The sequence below is a fragment of the Aulonocara sp. 'chitande type north' Nkhata Bay genome, linkage group LG7, assembly GCF_057382095.1.
Source record: "Aulonocara sp. 'chitande type north' Nkhata Bay isolate Kocher_YH1m ecotype deep benthic linkage group LG7, A_spYH_male_GT1.1, whole genome shotgun sequence".
Classification (NCBI taxonomy): Eukaryota; Metazoa; Chordata; class Actinopteri; order Cichliformes; family Cichlidae; genus Aulonocara; species Aulonocara sp. 'chitande type north' Nkhata Bay.
In genome coordinates this window covers 48,979,391-48,997,897 of record NC_141350.1, presented here as the reverse complement: position 1 = coordinate 48,997,897, position 18,507 = coordinate 48,979,391, and the positions used below count along the sequence as shown (strand labels likewise).

Sequence of the window (18,507 nt, the reverse complement as noted above, 5' to 3'; positions counted from 1 at the left end):
CTGTGGAGGTAAACACATTAAGCCATGTAGGTGACACACACACACACATACATGCATATTATTCATGCGCACATTGCAAAGGGTTTGGTACATGCTAGGAGATCCTATCTGAAGGCCTCGGACACTTTGGGTTCAAAGTGCGAATCATTTATTTATTTATTTGAATAAAAAGTGAGTTTATTGAGAGAACAGATCATGTATATGTGCGTATAGAGATAAATAAGCTGTCACACTTAAATGACGTTGTTTGTGTTTTGTCTCTTCAGCGACACACAATACGGCAAAACAGATCGAAACGGTAAGAATCAAACCGCTGCGCCTGTCATAATAAATATGGATTCGGCCGATAATAAAGACAGCAGTCATGTGGGCACATCCCATCTGTTGTCAGGCAAGTCGGGAAAGTGATGGGCAAGAGCGCTGGATGAATAAAAGAGGGTGGAAACCGCCGTGTTGATGATTAAAAGGCAGAAAACTGGTGATGCTCGTCCCACCTGGAAACCAAACGTCCAGAGGGCGGCAGCAGCGCGCTCCCGTCTGACTTGGGACATACTGGCCTCTCTCTCTCGCTCTCGCTCTCTCTCTCTCTCTCTCTCTCTCTCTCTCTCCTTGTGTTAAGTCTTTCAGGCACATTTTTATACGTTAAAAAAAATCCCTAATCCGAACCAGCTCCATCTACGACCCGACATATCCGGTGAGTGGTTGAAGTGTCGCCCTTGGGACTATCCCACGCAGCCCCCTCCCAAGCCAAACCATCCTGAGTAATCATGATGACAAATGCACAAATGTTATATTACCAGAAGAAAAAGGTGGAAATCAGAGTGTTTCTAGCTTAAATGACACACACGCACACATCAGCAACAGAGCTGCTTTAATATGAAGCCAGTGTTAGTAAAGCTGAGATAACAGAGCTATTAGACGTGGTTGGAGCTCGAAAAGAACATTTGAGTTTACAATCATCAAGTAAACTTAAAAAAAAAAACGTTTATATGACACTAAGGGGCCAAATTTACGTCACTATCGCTCTGTCAATTATTCAGCATTAAACAGTGACGAGAGAAATTTCTTGTAAGACTTTATATCATGTCACAGTTTCTCAACTTTACCCTTCTGGCAACTTTTTGCCCCCAAACTTTCCTCCTTTCAAAGGTTTTGTGTGTGTGTGTGTGTGTGTGAGTGCGCCGCAGGCTCTGCTTGATCTGTTGTTTGCGCAACACACAATCACATTTCTTTTAAGCGACAGGGTGTCTAGACACACACGTGACCGGGCGCGTCAATGCGCACTGGAGACTGGAGACGGAGCAAGGGCACCCAAACCATCCGCCTCATTTACAGACAGCCTCATACTCCCCCTCGAGATCGCAGTCGGCGGCTCGCTCTCTCTTCCACGGAAACTTCGCGTGAGATACGAGCTTGGGATTATTTTAACGCTCAGAAAAAAAAGAAAAAGGTTCGCCTGTGTGTTGAAACAGGTCGAAACGCTCGGCTGCTGGACGAGTGCTCTCTCTCTCTCCGGGCTTTAGAAACGCAACTCAACTTGGGTGAGAGATTCAGACCTGGATTTTTGCTCCCTGGCTCATCTCAACCCGGGCAGACCACATCCTCTGCAGACGATTGGCATATTTGGACGATAGCGGATAAACAAACAAATAAATAAATAAAGCCTCCGCATGCCCGGTGGAGAACCGCACTCTGTGCAGTTTGGATCACGGATTTTTGTGGATTAATGCTCTTGAAGACACGGCAGCGAGCTTCGGTTTTCATGGGATAATTGCCATAACATTTTAGGCTTAATTAGGCCCCACGTTCTGTAATTTCCATTAAAGCTACTGCGAACTGGCAGAAAGCTTTTTTCGTTCTTTTTTTCTAAGGCAGTGTTTATTTGCTGAAAAAGCTGCCTGGAGAATTTTTAAGGGGTCAGCTCACTGCTCTGGGTTGCACATCACCAAGTGAAAATTGTAACACATTTAGGCTCCGCGCAGCAGGGTTGCTCCCCCATTCGCTTTAACGATCACATTCTGCTAGGTTTTCGTCATCAGACACAAGTCTTAAATTCCCGAAGGTGATGGTGACTTATCCCCGGAGGAAAAGTTAACTGTCCCGTGAACCCTGTCTGCTTTTTTTGGTGATCTGGTTTGCAGAAGACGGCGAAAGAGACTGGCGTATGCTACAGATTTCCTCTGCTTGTCCAGACCACAGTTTTTCCACCGTCTTTTCTCAGGCTGCTTATCACCGCCTGGACTCGGATCCCGGAATCTTCATGATTTGCGGACACAATGCTCGTTTTTTAGCCGGGAAACCCTCTTTTCGTCCCGCATGTTTAGGACCAAACGATCGGGGCTCGTCCGGCGACTCTGGAGGAGCCGTGCGCCCGTGGAGGGCGACGGGGAAACGGATAGAGGGACGCATGGCTCCGGGGGCTGCTGCATGGGCAAAACGACAAAGGTGGCCAAGTCCAACGCAGGGTCGGAGGCTGAATTGAAGGCGTTGACCCACTCGATACTGAAAAAGATCAAAGAGAAACAATTGGAGGTGCTTTTGCAGGCAGTGGAGTCCAAAGGGGGTGCCCGCAGCCCCTGCTTGCTCCTGTCCAGCAAAGTGGACGCCAAAGTGGGTCAACAGTCTTACTCTCTCCCCATGCTGCTCTACAAAGTGTTCAGGTGGCCGGACCTCAGGCATTCCTCGGAGTTGAAGAGGCTGTCTTGCTGTGAATCCTACGGGAAAATCAACCCAGAGCTTGTTTGCTGCAATCCCCACCACATGAGCAGGCTCTGTGAACTCGGTGAGTTGGATTTTTATGAAAATAGACACGTTTGTTTATTTATCTGTTTATTGGCAGCAAGTATTTTGAATTCTCTGGCCTTATTTCAGAGCAAGTTCAAGTTCAGTTGCTGTGACATCATGTCAGAATTACCTAAAGAGCTAATTAGCCTAATTCAAATGACATCACCTCTGTTGGCACAGTTGTGTTGAGTTTCCATAAGGTCAAACTAGCGTGCTGAGACCCCCCCCCCCCCCCCCCCAACACCTTCCCATCTTTTCGGAAGTGTGGCGCCATTAAATCCGAGTTTGGCATGTCATTTGACTAAAATAATAATTGATTGATTGGCCGTGTTGTAAAAACGGTAACATGTATCCTAACGTATCCAAACATAAAGAACATGCTTTATTTTATTTTTGGCACTTCAAATATGCGCTTTCCAAACAACAACAAAGCCTTTCTGCTATTTAAACCTTTCATAGATGGCATTTCCGAAGTGCACAGGGCTTTACAGTCTTCCAGTCTTTCCACGGTGAAGTTTTTCCAGGGTCTCTGTGTGTATGGGCGTGCACGCGCTCGCTCGATTGAGTGCGCGCGTTTGCTTGGCGTCCCGGGCCAAAAGAGGCCCGTATCTCAGTTTGTCCTAGACGCTGATAGTGGCCCTTCTGGCGCCAGGCGGCCCCCCCCCCCCTGTTTATCTGCCTGCCAATGAAAGGCAATAGCCGCCCAGCCGGCCTCTCAGCCTGCCTCTCCAGGCGGAGCTGACAGACACAAATCTTTCCCCCCTGAAAAATGACAAATCTTATCATAAAGTTTCGATCTCTCCCTCCCTTGTTTTCCCTTTTTTTTCCTCATGTACTCATTTTTTTTCTCCATACAGAGTCTCCTCCTCCACCATATTCCCGCTATCCCATGGACTATCTTAAACCACCAGGTGAGCTTGCTATTCATGCATAAATATATGCATTCATGTTATTGCCAGAAGCGCATTTGTTTTTGCATAACATTTCCATCTAAAAGGCTATGTTGCATTTATGAATGTTTGTGTTGTATGTGCCTCTCCAGTGCGTGTGTGTGTAGGAAATGGCTCCATGTTATGTTGTGATTTATGATAGCAGTGGAGTGGCACGTCTGGCTGACTGGCTAGCCATTTCCAGCATGGCTGACAGCCAGGGCAAGGCAGTACAAAGTTGAGACACCAGCTATAGACTGACTGACTGGCACATCACCGGGGGCAGCCTGTGTGTTCCTGTGTGTGTGTGCGGCTAAAGGGGGGGGGGGGGTTGTTTGTGTGTTCGTCTATCTCTTGTGAATCGCAGCGCAGGGAGAAACAGACAGACAGCGGCGTCTCTGGAGCCAGCCAGTCTTTATCAGCTGAATTAATCAACAGAATGAGGGTGAGGGCTTGTGTGTCTTTAGTGTGTGTCTGTGTGTGTATAGCTGGGGGTGTCACTGTCCCCATTTCCCGGTTTGATGTCTTGCAGAACAGAAGAGAGGCTTTGTTGTAATTTCTTCCACATCTAAAGCGTAACTGTTGCAACCGTGTTAATTGTGCACTTCGCTCCACACATGGCTTTTGCTGTCATTCTCTTCCTCTGTTCAGGAAAGTGGCATCAAGTTATGTCAAACAAGGCAAAGTCAGTTTTCAGTGTGTTAAACTTCACACTGTAGCTAGAATAGTGTGAGATCTACATAATTTCCCATCCCGTCCTCTGTGTTTTGTGTTGTTTTTTTGCTCGTTTGCTCATCATCTTGCTGTCTACAAGTGCAGGAGTTAAACAATGACCAGTTAGGCGACCAGCCAGCCAGTTAGTCAGGAGAAGAGGAGAAAGTGGCTTTGAGTGAGTGGAAACAATAGGAAGTCATTGCAGCTGCAGCTGCGGTTCTTCAAAGCCCCCCTCCTCCTTCCCTCCGTCTTTGTCATCACCTCTTTAGCAGTGATGTTGTCCTTAAAGAGCGTTTTTCAAAAAGTTAAATATAAGTAGGGTTGATCTAAAGTGTTGGAAAGAAAAAAACAAAACAAAACAAAAAAGCCGCAGCTCAGTCCTCAGTGCTTAACACTCAGCTGATGTGAAGTCTGCCCTGTGGAGTTGCAGTGGCGTCTCCGTACGAGTTCAGTTGGAGACTTTACCCTGATGAAAGGAAACAAGAATGTAAATAGGAAAAGAAGGCTGGATACACACAAAGGAAATGATTATACAACTCATACCAGCCTGAATGGGAATTAAATCCCCCCCCAAAAAAAAAAAAAAAAACAGAAAAGAAAAACCCACAGAAAGTGTGTGCGTGCAAGCAGATGTGTCAGTTTCACGCCTCTGCGGAGCGTACCTGCTGCTCTCTTTCCTCGTTCGGTTGCGTTAAGCCCGCGTAGCTGCGGTTGTGGTTACTTGGAGACGACCCGTGTCTGTCTGCGCGTCTCCTTATTGGCAGAGTAGGTGAAAGAAGTATTAATAAAACACTGCAGCGTGGTGGAGAGTGCACACACACACTTGTATGCACACGGGACAAATAAGCTTATCATGCAAAAAAGTAAAAACAAAAAAAAGCCAGGGGTTTTTCCCCACCGCCTCAGGGAACTGTCAGTCATCAGCTGGTTCATGTATCTGGACGTTATTACAGTTTTCTGTAGAATTCTCTGTGTGTTTGGTTTATCTGAGGATGTGGTAAATCCTCATGACATTCAGAGAAATCTGCATGGAGGGCGATTGGACGTTGCTAAATAATTTGCACGGAGCGGAAGGGCCATGAATTTTATGATGATGGTTTTATGATTCCAGCAAGCAGGAAGTGGGTGGGTGGGTTGGGGGGGGGGGGGGGGGGGGGGTATGCGTGTCATGGTGCCTGCCCACTCCAGCAGTGGCGGTCAATATGAAAGTAGGCCAGACATAAAACGCTACCTTGTTTCAGCTCTGGGGAATATAAATCACACACTGTTTAGTTCCTTCTCTCTGATGCCCCCCCACCTCAGCCCTGTGGTCAGCTGTGAACTGTTGCCCGGGAGACCAGGGCAAGGCCATTGGCAGCCGGTGAAAGCGAGGCAGGCTCGGGTTATGCCCGTGCATCTCGTTACCGTGACCGCAGCAGCATGGGCTGCGTTTGGACGGGCCGGGGTGGGAAGGGAGCAGTGAAACCGCTCTGGTTGGCTCTCTGTCAGCTGCTTTCAGCAGAAACACAATAGCACTCCTTGCCATACGTGGATTACTTCTGTAAGTGCAAATAAATATAACGCCTTTTGGCGCCTTGTTGAGCAGTCAGAGCGGGTGCTTTGGAGTTGGGAAAACTTCACTGACCTTACACTTCAGTGAGAGTGGCGCTGACCACCGCTCCATACTGTGGTGGTGAGCATTGTTGACGCAAAAGGAATATATCATTAATAAATCCCAAGCTACCAGCAGCAGTCTGCATTGGTCCTAGCCCTCGCCCAGCACATGCTGTGGTTTTGTTGAAGCTCCATTCAGGTGTCGTGTTGAAACTAGTCTACATTACAAGTCTTAGTGGGAGTTTAGCATTCAAATGCAAAGCGAAGGAGAGAGCGGGTCTAGTTTTCTCTCTATTGCGCGCATCTGCTGGTTCACCATGAAGAACATTTAGAATAAGCAACTTTTTTTGAGCCTTTTTCGAGCCCACTAAATGATTTCGAGGCTTGTTTTTGCATCTTTGACAGCTCTGTTTGCTTTTCGGCGTGAAGACTCCGATGTCGGTTTGACATTCAGATCTTTTACACAAGCCCGGTCTACTCAGACCCAGAGCGGTCGTGTAATGTTGGGTTATTGAGCGGGGTTTATCGTGCCCAGATTGAACCCTCCGCTCAGTCGTTAGCAGAAAGAATACACCTCTTTTCGGATCAGCAGCTCGTCTGTGCAGGGGAAGCCGGGCTAACGTTCCTCCTGAAGCAGTGGATTATGGGGGATTATCAGGGGTGTGAGAAGCGCTCCGCTGTAAGTCTCCTGTGCGTATGTGTGAGGGTGCGAGCTTCGTCGTCAGCATCTTCATTAGGCATTGATTTCACCAGAGTGATTGACGGCCTCGCAGCTGCTGCTGTGCTGTCTCCTCTCACTGCCATGTAAATGCACACACACTGATTCAAACTCTTCTCTTTCTCCATTAGATTCTCCAGACTCTGGACCTTCATCCAGTGAAACTGGAGGAACGACTTACTCGGCCCCTGTGGGGCTTTCAGGTAAATATTCCTACTATTACCCATTTTTCTGCTCTTTTTCTCCCAATCCATTCCACTTATGTCTTCCTTTTCCTCTTCTATTGATTCTTCCCAACAACCACACGTATTCCCTCCATACTTGCGATGATGGAGGCGGTGATTGTGGGGGCCCCTGCTTCCCCTCTGTAATAAAAAAAGCCGTTGAAGGAGGGCGGCGTATTTCTCCCACATCCACATAAATTCCTCCCTCCTGGCTCTTTGAACAACGCTCCACTCTTCTCCTTTTCCTTCCCCGTTCCCTCTCATCCCCTTTCCGTGTTGTGTTGTTATGGAAGACAAACACGCTCAAGCGTTGTTTGGAGAAGAATATGTTCTGTGTGTGTGGTATTGAGGGAGGAAAAATGTGAGCAAAAAAAGCTGGCTTCGACAGACATGAGTGTTTGTTTGGGTGTGTTTGCGCGTACAGGGGACGTATTTGTTAGATCCTCCTCCGGGCTCTGTGGGGATAAGAGTGAGACACAGGCATCTTTCTTTCTTCAACCTCCCTGGCAGGATGTATTTCGAGCTTCTTCGGCATTTCCCGCATAATCTCCCTCTGGCAGCGCCGCCTTCCCTGCCCGTTGCCCCCCCATCCGCAGGCTCCAGACTAAGATGGGTGTTCGCGAGAGAGAAAGAGTTTGTTCGCCGCTTGCCTTGAGATTGCTCTGTGCTTTTCTCTGCTTTCCTTGGCCTCAGATGGTTCTCATTACCGGGCCTTTAAAGCCTGTTTTATGTCAGTTGGTGTTCGCTGCCCGTTCCAGCCCCCTCCTTTGTTTAGTGGTGGGGTTAGCCTGCTTGTCTGCCTGTGTGTGTGTGTTAGAGGAACAGAGAACCTAAAAATCAGTCTCTACTCTCCTCCGCCTCCTCTGCCAGACCATCAGATGGACACTAAAGTAGGCCCAGTGTGCATTAACTAAAGACACATTTTAGGCCCAGTTCAAGCGGTGAAACCCAAGAAGTGGAGTCTTAACAGGCCTCCTCGTACTCCCCTCCCTTTCTTTTTCCCCTCCCTCAGTGAAGTATACATGCCACCCCTCCTCCTACCCCTGTTTTCTTTCCTGGCGAGGGTGACATGGCAGCGTTTCAGTGAATGTGTCTCCTCAGTAAAAAGCATTAGAAAAGGCCAGGCGGGGTGGCTCCAGTGCTCTGCCCTCATGATTTCCCTGGCAAGCCAAGAAAAAAAATGGCTAATCCATTCGTCCTCTCACTCCCTCCCTTCCTTCATTCCCTGCTTCCCTCTTTGCTCCCTCCCTCTGGGGCTCTGACAAAAGAAACATGGCTCTCCCAGAGGCCCGCTGCTGACCTTCTAATTCACTCACTCTGCCCTTTTTATGTTCTTCTCCAGACATATTTACAGAGAGGGAGAGGAGGGCGGCTCTCAGGGAAGGAGAGTGGGAAAGACTTGGGAGTGAGCAAGAGCTGTGCCACTTCTTCTCTGCTTTGGCGTTATAATGCAGTAATTAAGTGTTCGTTGTCTGTAGGAGAAGGCTCAAGCTGTAGATCTAATGCGCAACTGCACCTGAGGCGAGAGCACAAGCTTGACCAAAGGACATCAGAGTCGGGAAAGAGGAGGCTCTTTCTCTGCAGGAAAAGCCATCCAGGCAGGAAGGAGTTAAGTGAGCTGTGACAGCGACAAGCGCAAATGCAAACTAGGCTGCCTGCCAGGCTACCAGCTCCAAAGCTCCTCTCGCTGGCTCACGTCATCAGCTTGAAACAGAGTAGAGAGGAGGGAAAAGGAGAGGAGGAGGGGTCGATGGCTGGAGGCCTGGAGCTGGGTGTCGGGGTGCTGATCTCTGTTTGAGCTGGGAGTGAGGGCTTGGATCAGGGGTTTGGATTGAACCAAGAACAGAAGACAGAGATCAAAAAGAGAGATTTTGAAATGGAGAGCAGGCCAGGGTTAAGAGGGTGCTGGACTCTGAGTTATGAATCTGTAGGGTGTTAAGTAACTCGTTAAAAGCCATATAGTGCATTCAGTTGAGTTTATGAGCAGATCAGGTAGCATTCACATTGCCAATCATTCATTTTGTTAAGTTTAAAGTGGCTTGCAATATGTTGTTGGTTGTGAGTTTTTGGATTCGTGACTTGTGAATTTGAAGATATGGAAGTCTGGATCAGACATTAACTGTCGGCTTTCTGCACTTTATTGTTAAAGCCTTCTTTAAAGTCAAGTTACCGGCCACCACTGTTGATGTTCCCACTCTCTGGGATGTATAGTGTTGTTTGTGTGTCGGTGGCATGCCTGTTGGTGCCATTGGGGACTGACCCGGAGTGCCTATGTGTAACAGGATCCTGTCTTGCTGTGGTGACATGTACGCATGCACACACATACAGTTTTTCACACATACACACAGGCGGGCAGATAGAATGACTTGGTGTGAGCCCTGGCGCATGGCCGACTGTCACACAGGCGCTTCCTCCCAGTGCAGGTTAAATTTAGGTCCAGTTGTATTCTTATACCACCAACCAGTCACCTCACTCGACAGACAGTCGGCCAGCCCTGTAGTCAGTCAATTAGTCATCCAGTGAATCGGCTGGAGGTTTAACCTTCATCAGAGATTAAATTTAGTCCTGGCACCTTGGCTCATTAAATCAAACTAGTTCTGCTGTCATGCTGAAGGTCCCAGAGAAACGGCCCATTTTTGGTGCAAACCGAGGGCGAGATAAGGCCTGTATGTTTGGTATGAAGTATTAAATACCTAAGACGGCATCTTACTTTTTTTTTTTTTTTGCAAAAGAACCTCCAGCAATTAGGAGCTCAGCTCAGAAACAGAGCACCCTCAGTCTCCCTCAGCATTCCTGCCTTGTTTGGGTTAGCAGGGAGAGGAAAGGGCTGCGCAGGATATGACCTCATGTCTTTGAGGAAAAGGCGAGCGGACAGGGAGGCAGCTGAGGCCTCATCTTGACGGAAAACAAACAGTGGAGTGCACCGAAGGAGGGAGAGAGAGAGAGAGTAACTGAAAATTTGTTTTCCTTAAACCATGAGAGAAACGCGTGCGGCACCCATTACGGTAGAGCGAATTCGCACTTTTCTGACCGTAACAGGGTTTCTGTTTTGGTTGTACCTTCATTCCTTTTTGGTTAGATCTTCTTCTTCTTTTAAATTTCTCCTTTGCCTGAACAGTAAGAGGAAGGAATGGAGAGGGAAAGAAGATGGCGGCTTTGGGTGGAGAGGGAGAGAGGCAGAGAGAGAGGTGGCCGGCTCCTCGCTCTCTTCTCTGTAATTTTGGAGGCTGTGCGTTAGCCAACGAGTTGAGCCGAGCAGAGCTGGGCCGCCCCGTGCCGGGCCAGGATCTCTCATTACTCCCCACTTCCTCTCCTTGCGCGGCAGCCAAACCGCCTCTTGGCAAGGGACTTAATTTTGGTTTTGGCTGTCCTCTGTTCCCCACCCTGTGTCATTATGCTGCACAAATCGAAAAAACAGCGCACACAGACAGCAGAGGATAGAGAGGTGCGGGGTGGGGGGTGGAAAGAGAAGGGGAAGAAGAGGAAAGCGTGTCTAGTTTTTGCGAAGCTTCACACGCTCCCTGTCCTCTCGCAGCATCGCTTGCAGTTGAAAACATTTACCTACCTTTGCTGAGCCCGTTGATTGAAAAGAGGCCCATGCAGATTTGGCCATGAGCCAAAGCTGGAGGGAAGCCCAGAACAAGATGAACATTGTTTTGGTTTGCAGTCACTCTATGGAAGTGGATTTTGACATTACCTCAATGTATGAAGATATGAATGAAGGAGGGAGGCGAGGGAAAGAAAGAGAGAGGCAGAGCGTGCGAAGTGGAAAGAGGAAGGAAGGGATAGAAGCCGTCTTTAACTGGATAAAAACAGGAATGGAAATAAGTGGAGACACATGCCTGTAAACCTGCGTGTGTGTGTGTGTGTGTGTGTGTGTGTGTGTGTGTGAAATTTCTAGTGTGACACAAAGTACTGCCGTCTCCACCCTCCCGCCTGCTCATTCATGTAGTCGGTTTGTCTTTTGTGTACTCAGAGTGGAGGGGTGTGTATTTGTCTCTCCCTCTCGCTCTGCCTCTCTTCATCTTGGTGACAGGCCCAAACCCCGTCGGTAGCCACATCTCTATCCTGAGCATTGGCACAACCACCCTCACCCACACACACAAAAGCGCACGCACATGCATGCTCGCTCGCAGACGCGTAGAGGTGTATGACGATTAATAACAGAGTAAGAATGCAACAAAAACCTCTGATCACATGCAACTGGCTCTGCTAGCTGTTTAGTTCCCACGGTGTGTTTTTTGGTTTTTCTGTGCCACAACAATGCAGGTTATTGTCTGTCCATCTGTCTGTGTCTGTGTGTATAAATGGCTCCTTAGATACAGATCCTGCGGGTAATCTCTCGACCTGTGCGTTTGCAAAAAGTGAGCCGATGACATCACTGCAGTCTGCCTGGCACCTTGTAGCCAACTAGCTGGTGTTTATTTGTCCTGTCACCCTGGGAAATCTGGGCTGCAGGGAGTGGCTGTGTGTGTGTGTTGGGGTCAGCTTGATGAAGTGTTGGAATAATAACTCAGCAGGAGCAGGGAGGAGGTGTAACACGGAAACAAGGGTGTCCTTGAGTGGAAAAAAGTATTGTGCTGCAATTTAGTGATAATGTGGATCCAGATGGAAGCCGCCGGCCGCCCCGTTTCATTACGAAACGGCCCTGTGTTTTGTCACAAGCCGCGGAGAACACCACGCCTGAGCGACTTCAAGACATGCGGATCGTGTAATTACGGCAGGAACGTCCACTCAAGAGAAAATTATACCATAGATGGAGACATTTGGGGGGGGGGGGGGACATGCAACATTTCTTCTCCTTATCTCTCTCCCCCCTCCGTTGTGGCTGGATGGTTCATGTTAGAGATGGCGTGTCTGCAACTCATTCTCTCTATCTGTGTTTCTGCAAGGAGTCAGATCTGGTGATAGCGAAACCGTGCCACTCCCCTTGGTGGTTTTCCTGCCATCGGGGCTTATTTATGTTTCCTGAGCTAGGGGGCGGGGAGTAAGACTTTGCATCGTACCCAACCTGCCACTCTGAAGCACCACTTCCTCTGTCTGCTACTAAACCCACCGCCTTTCAGTTGTCTTCTTTTCTTTCTTTCTTTTTCTCCTACTCTGCCTTTTGGTGCATCATTTCTTCTTCTTCACTCTCAATTTGCAAATGGTGGCATTCGACAGACACAATGGGACACTTAAAGCAGTAAAAGTAGTTTCACTGCTTGATGCACGGTGAAGATGGCCGTATTAGTCATTTTTGCACATTTGCACCCCCCCCCATGCCACTTCTATAAATGGCTTATATCACTTGACGTAGCATCAGTGTGGACTTACCAAGAACTGTCAAGATGCATTGTGGGTAATGCAGGTGACTTGCAGGATTTTCATTTTCTCATCTTCTTTCGCGTTCTTTGTTTTTAGCTTGAGTTTGTATTCTTTGAAGAAACAGTGCAATTGAGTTGATAAATAACATAATTTAGCCCAAGTTAATGGCTTTTTTTTTGTTAATGGCTGCATGCTCTGCTGCACAACAAGTAATCAATCACAAACAAGTGTAGACTTGGTCGTTGTCTTTCAGCACTTGAGAAACACCAGCCAGACTGTATACTGTCTATAATCTGTGGTCTGTGCTAATGTGAGACAACGGTAACACGCAGAACAGCTGACATTTCTGTCAGGGGGGGGGTTCCATCTCGCTGCAGGGCAACCTGCTAGTGACAAATAAAAGCTGTTTCATTTCATTCTTGCGGTGAAAAAAGTAGCTGATCAGCCAGTAGTAGTTGTGAGAAGGCGGAAAGTTTGCTGTTGATTACACTAAAATCAATGAGACTACATTTCTTTGTGAATACAGAGTGAGAAATGCCAGGCTTTCAGGCGCACACACACACACACAAACACACAGGGTTGAGCATATACGTCATGGCAGAGAGAGCAAAAGGAATGCCTCAAGGTTGACCCTTGACCTCTGGGATAGACTTTCCCCCTGCTTGAGAGAGGGTGTTGACTTGGAAAATAAGGCACCGTGAAGGGCCCTTTCCCCCACCCCAGTGGTGTTGTATCCTTTATGTCTTCCTCATTCCTGTTTTCAGCTGCACTCTGTGTGTGTGTGATGACGACAGGGTCATTACACGTCTGAGTTGAGACAAGCACAAACACACACACACACACACACACACATAGCTCTCAGGGATCGATGCGAGACGGTTCTCAGGAGCCTCCTCACTATTTGCAGATGTTGAAAGTATAGTTCAGAACAGAAGGTTGGAGGGTTTTTTGTGTGTGTGTCCATGATGGCGTTAATGTGTAATTCTGTGACAGTGCTGACTTCTATGAATAGAAACAACTTTTTGTGTGTGTGTGTGTGTGTGTGTGTGTGTGTGGAGTCAGACAGAGGTAATGATTAACCTTTGCAGACTGTGTAAGAGAAGCACCTAGTCTGCCACCCCCACTCCACCCCTCCTCCCTTCAAACTCAGTCCAATTGTCTCAGCTAGCGTGGCGTCCGCTCTTTAAGCCTGGGGACCATTAAAAACCACAGGGGAGCTAACACCCTGACCATTTGCCAAATCTGCTATTATGTGCTAAAAATGCTGCTCTGCATGGGATGTTTATTTAACAACATGTATTTATAATTTCCTCATATGCTGCAGCGGACTTATCTCCAAGCTGATGGTGCATTAAATACCAAAAATGAAGAAAAAAAATACAGCTAGAAATATGCTGATTTGCTCATAACCAGTAGTCACGTTAGCCCATACATCCTGCAGCATCATTTTGGCATTCTTCTTAGTAAACTAGCATGAAAACTGTTTTTCTATTTGGGGATAGAGGGGTGGGGGGTTACATGTGGACCCCATGGGACAGAGCAGCAGACAGGGGCAGAACATAAAGGGCTGGGGTGACAGATGGCCTGAGGGTTGCTAGCTAGCCAGCTTATCTCCAGTGATGGAGTAGCCTGAAAGGACAGGGTGCAGACGAGCAGGTGGGGGTAGGCCGGGGCTAAGACTTGGACGGGCAGACGGATGCACAGACGAGAGAATAAGACAGCCTTCGGAGCATTTCAGAGACCGTATCTGATGGAAACACGCTAGGACAGGCGCTCTGACAGCACAGCTTCGCACGCACCTACACCAGACGCACCTGAAATAGTGTCAGACGGTAACGCGAGGAGGCAGACTGGCAGACACCTCGCAAAAAATGTGTTAAAATTTTAAATCAGTTTAAATTGAGTCTCACCTCACGCTCAAAGCGCATCGATATGGGGGCCCACAGATAAAGAGTGTGTCTTTCACCTCTATTAATATATGTGTATGTGTCTGTTCATTTAATGTTCATCAGTATGAGGTGTAAGCTCATCTGCTGTCAGGACAACCTGCGAACATACTCTTCCTGAGGCGGCACCCTAAGGATCTTGGCTGGTTTCGGCTCTGCTGCTTTGGTGAACAGTGAAAGTTGGTGTTTGTTTACCTGCGAGGGCCATTTGAGCTTGATTATGAGTGGCATGCACTGTTTATTAGAGCTTGGATCAGGCCTTAACTTAACTGTCCAGCACGACGGCACTTGTAGTGTTCTTTTAAAAATACAGTGGTGCAGCTTTAAGCTATAAAAGGATTTGAATCCTACTTTCCGTGCTGCTTTGCTACCTGGCCTGTCTATTATAAGTTCCCTTTCCGTTTGTCTGCCTTGCGTACGTTTTATCCTTTCATCTCTTTTCTCCTCTGCGGTTCTCGCTTACCTGCAGTCTGAGCGAGCTTCTGAGAGGGGAGGATGACTAGGGAGATGGGGGAAGGAGAGGGTGGGGGTGAAAAGCAGTTAATGTAGTCCTGAATAGCAGGGTGTTTTCAGGCTGCAATGACAGGCTCAGACAGGCAGCCGCTCTAATGACCTCTGACGCCAGGCCCTGTCTCTCTCAGCAATAACAAACACACAAGGGCCCCACAGGTGAGCTCTGCCAGCAGGCCCGCTGTCAGCTGTTAAGAAAGTCCAGTCCACTCGGTCCTCTTTGCCCATCAGCCCCTGTACGTGCAAGACTGTGTGACACCGGCCTGAGATACAGATGACACTTTCTGTCTCTTATCTCAAAGATGAACCTTTCGTTTCCTCCAGTTTGGCCTGAGGTAGAGAGCTAGGTACTTAGTTTCCCCCAGCACCCCACGAGGATGGATTTACGATAAACTCCCCGAGGCTCGGCTCAGACCAACTTCAAAGAGCTCAGCCGCTCTTGTTTTATGGAAGGCATGCTCCTTTTTTTTTTGGTGCTCCCTTCTCTCTCCTCCTGTTTCTGTCTCTTCCCCCGGTGTTGTCTTTGTCTCCCCCCTTTTTTTTTTTTCTCCTCTAATGAAGGCTAATGACAGGCTGGGGTAAGTCGGCTTGGGCCAGCACAGATCCTGCCACATTAATGTTGCAGTTTTTCTCAGACGGGACCTTCCAAATTACCGGTTACATTCACAGCCGCTGCCAGATTAAAGAAAGAGGGGGGGTGGCTGTGGAGTTGAATGGGAAGGATGGTTGCCACTGAGAGGGGCTCTGTCCATTTTTTTCATATCTGTTTCCCTTTGCAAACAGTTTTTTAACCTTTGCATGTCTCATTTTGTAAATGTGTGTGTGTGTGTGAGGAAGACGGAAAGTATAAAAGATGGCCGAACAATTAGATAGAAGTTGAGGCGATTATACGATGACCCCCCCCCCAAAAGGCGCAGGAGGCTCCTAAAAAAACCACGAGAGGAAGCAAAGTTGCAAAAGTAACAGTCAAAATATGTGAAAAGCCTTCCCTCCCCTGCCCACCCCCTCTTTCTTTTCCTCTCGCCCTCTCTTCTCTGTCTCCCTCTATTTCCCTTGCGCCTGACTGGCTCCCACTCTTCTCTCTGGGAGTAGCTGGGAGCCAGATTTCTGTGGAATAGAGATATGAAGGGTTGGGAGGGTGGCGAGGGGGCGCGAGGCATGGCGCAGGAGGCACTCTAAAGGGTGGTGGAGGGGGGGGAGTTTGGAAACTGGAGCGTGGCCAACGCTACACTTTTTTTTACGCTCAAGAGAAACTTTAGACTGCAGAGGCCTAGCTTGTCAACGATTCAGACAACTGGGAGGTTTTTGAGAGTTAACAGCCCGCCTTGCTCGTCAGCTAAACACGGTTTTAGCTCAGGTTAATCTCCGTCACGCATAAATTCGAAGACGGTTTCCTATCATTTCCTCCAGTGGGGGGAAGCTCGCTGCCATCGAGAGAGAGACGGGGAGACGATCGGACAGTCGGTTGACGTCAGCACATTGTTGGCCACGCCGCAACAAAAATACAGCGAGCCAGACAGAAGATAAGCATTTAATGCCTAGATAAATATTGTACTGCGTGTGGACGCTTGCCTGCCAGTGTCTCAGAGTTGCTTTTCTTGTCTGAAGTCCAGGAATTCCAACATGGTTTTCCTGTGTGGCAGAAATCGAGGATGACAGTTTAGCTTTGGCTCTTGACAAAAGCAAATTCCCCATTTCCCAAACAAGGAATGAGGAAGAAACTGTTCTGAAGTAGTAACGTTTTAATACGTTTTGGGAGTGTTTTTCCTCGACATAGTTGACTTTTTCTTCACCTCTTGATCTACTTTTACTAGCTGGCATGTTTATAAAACACTGTTCTTTTCTGGTTTTATGTCTCTTTACTCTCCTCTCCTTTCGAGTATTTTATTGCCTAATGTTTCAGTGTCATTGTGTTTTCTCGAATCTAACCCTCTCCTTCTCTTGACTCTTTTCTCCTTTCAGATTCCCTGGCATTGCAGGAGTCTGGCGAGCGGGCCCACTGGTGCGTGGTGGCATACTGGGAGGAGAAGACTCGTGTCGGGCGCCTCTACTCGGTCCAGGAACCCTCTCTGGACATCTTCTATGATCTACCTCAGGGGAACGGCTTCTGCCTGGGCCAGCTCTGCTCCGAAAACAAGTCCCCGCTGGTGCAGATGGTGCGGGCCAAGATCGGCTATGGTATCCAGCTGACGCGCGAGCCGGACGGGGTGTGGGTCTACAACCGCAGCTGCTATCCCATCTTCATTAAGTCGGCCACACTGGATAACCCGGACTCGCGCACGCTACTGGTGCACAAGGTGTTCCCTGGATTTTCCATTAAAGCTTTTGACTATGACAAGGCCGGCAGCTTGCAGAGGCCCAACGATCACGAGTTCACGCAGCAGCCTCGCACAGGCTTCACAGTGCAGATAAGCTTTGTGAAAGGCTGGGGACAGTGCTACACCAGACAGTTCATCAGTAGTTGCCCATGCTGGCTGGAAGTCATCTTTAACACCCGATAGCAGCAGCACCAGCAGCCTTCCCCCTCTTCTTCAACAGCCCTCACAAACGGACTACACCCACGTTCCTTGTTTTTTGTTTTTTTTTTCCCTTCTCTCCACGGGAAAAAAAAAGGATTTAAAAGAAGAAGAAAGTCTAAAATTCTGACGGGACTTTTGTTTAATAAATGACTAGGATTTAATTAAAGAAGCGAAAAAAATGTATTTTATGTTATATATAAATATATTATTAATTGTAAATATGAAGACGTTTTATATGCATCATTATTTATGTATTGTGCAATGTGTTGATGAGAAAAAAAATAAGATGCACTTTGCTTAATATAAATGCAAAACAAAGAAATGCCAAAATAATAATAAAAAAACAAATACAAATAATATTTCTTGTCCGGTCTTACTTTGGAGTTGTGGTGGTCTCATTCATTCATCCATGTTTCCTTTCAGTGCATAATTCAAATAAGATTATTTGAATGGATCCACATGTCAATTCTTTAAAACCCATCTAATTTGATTCGGTCTTCATTACACCCAAAGTCAACAGTGGCTTAACTTTATATTACTGAGGGACTTTGATGTTGTGCCACGGATCTTAAAAGCATTTCCCTCCCCAGACGAAATGAGTCAGACAGTGACAGAGCCATAGCTCACTGTCCGTGCTCCAACGGGCTCATTATGCCTTTTAAAATTGTCTGTTTTTCCTGCGTTATTTGGGGGATGAATGTCCCTCTTCCTCTCTGTCATTAAGAAACTGATGACATCACAGCCAGGAAGCCCTAATGACAAACTTCAGGAACCAATAAAGTCAACAGAGGGTCCGGTTTCCTGGAGGCGCAACTTTATGTAAAGGGCTGATAAAAACAAAAAGAATGCAGCATTAAAACAATCGCAGAAGAATTTGGTGCCACACCTAAGGAAATTAAAACTTTACTGGAAGATTACAACTTCACTTAGACATCTCCAGATATCAGAGGGGTGTATCAAGCATGCACTTGGAGATGTTGGCACATTAACAGCCTATTTCTCAAAACATGGCAAACCAAAACAGATTTCCTTCTAACAAACACGTATATGCGTGAGGCATGAGTGTGTGTCTGTCTGGGTCCCGTCCTGTTGCTAGTCAGATGGGTGTCTGTGAAGAGGATTACTACTGTAAGCCTGCTTTACCCACACACACACTGTTTCAAAGACCTACATTCACAAGACCCACTTTCCACGCCATCCAATCCCCTCTAACCACCCCATCCTGCACTCTGCTAAAGAACACATGGCATTTCATAGAGAATA

The 18,507-nt window shown here is 47.6% G+C and overlaps 1 protein-coding gene across 1 annotated transcript; it reads left to right on the top strand.

Moving 5' to 3' along the window:
* Nucleotides 1–1,278: 1,278 nt before the first annotated feature.
* Nucleotides 1,279–17,601, top strand: smad7 (SMAD family member 7). The gene is made up of 4 exons (XM_086300966.1): nucleotides 1,279–2,782; nucleotides 3,642–3,695; nucleotides 6,870–6,941; nucleotides 16,688–17,601. Exons 1-4 carry the CDS (start codon nucleotides 2,317–2,319, stop codon nucleotides 17,224–17,226), a joined length of 1,131 nt encoding a protein of 376 aa, XP_086157092.1. The 5' UTR covers nucleotides 1,279–2,316; the 3' UTR covers nucleotides 17,227–17,601.
* The last annotated feature ends 906 nt before the right edge of the window (nucleotides 17,602–18,507 follow it).

Excerpts from the sequence above, each read along its gene's own strand:
- smad7 (XM_086300966.1), top strand. The coding sequence starts at position 2,317 with ATGTTTAGGACCAAACGATCGGGGCTCGTCCGGCGACTCTGGAGGAGC. Across the intron at positions 2,783-3,641 it reads GAGCAGGCTCTGTGAACTCG|AGTCTCCTCCTCCACCATAT; the intron begins GTGAGTTGGATT and ends TTCTCCATACAG. Across the intron at positions 3,696-6,869 it reads GGACTATCTTAAACCACCAG|ATTCTCCAGACTCTGGACCT; the intron begins GTGAGCTTGCTA and ends TTTCTCCATTAG.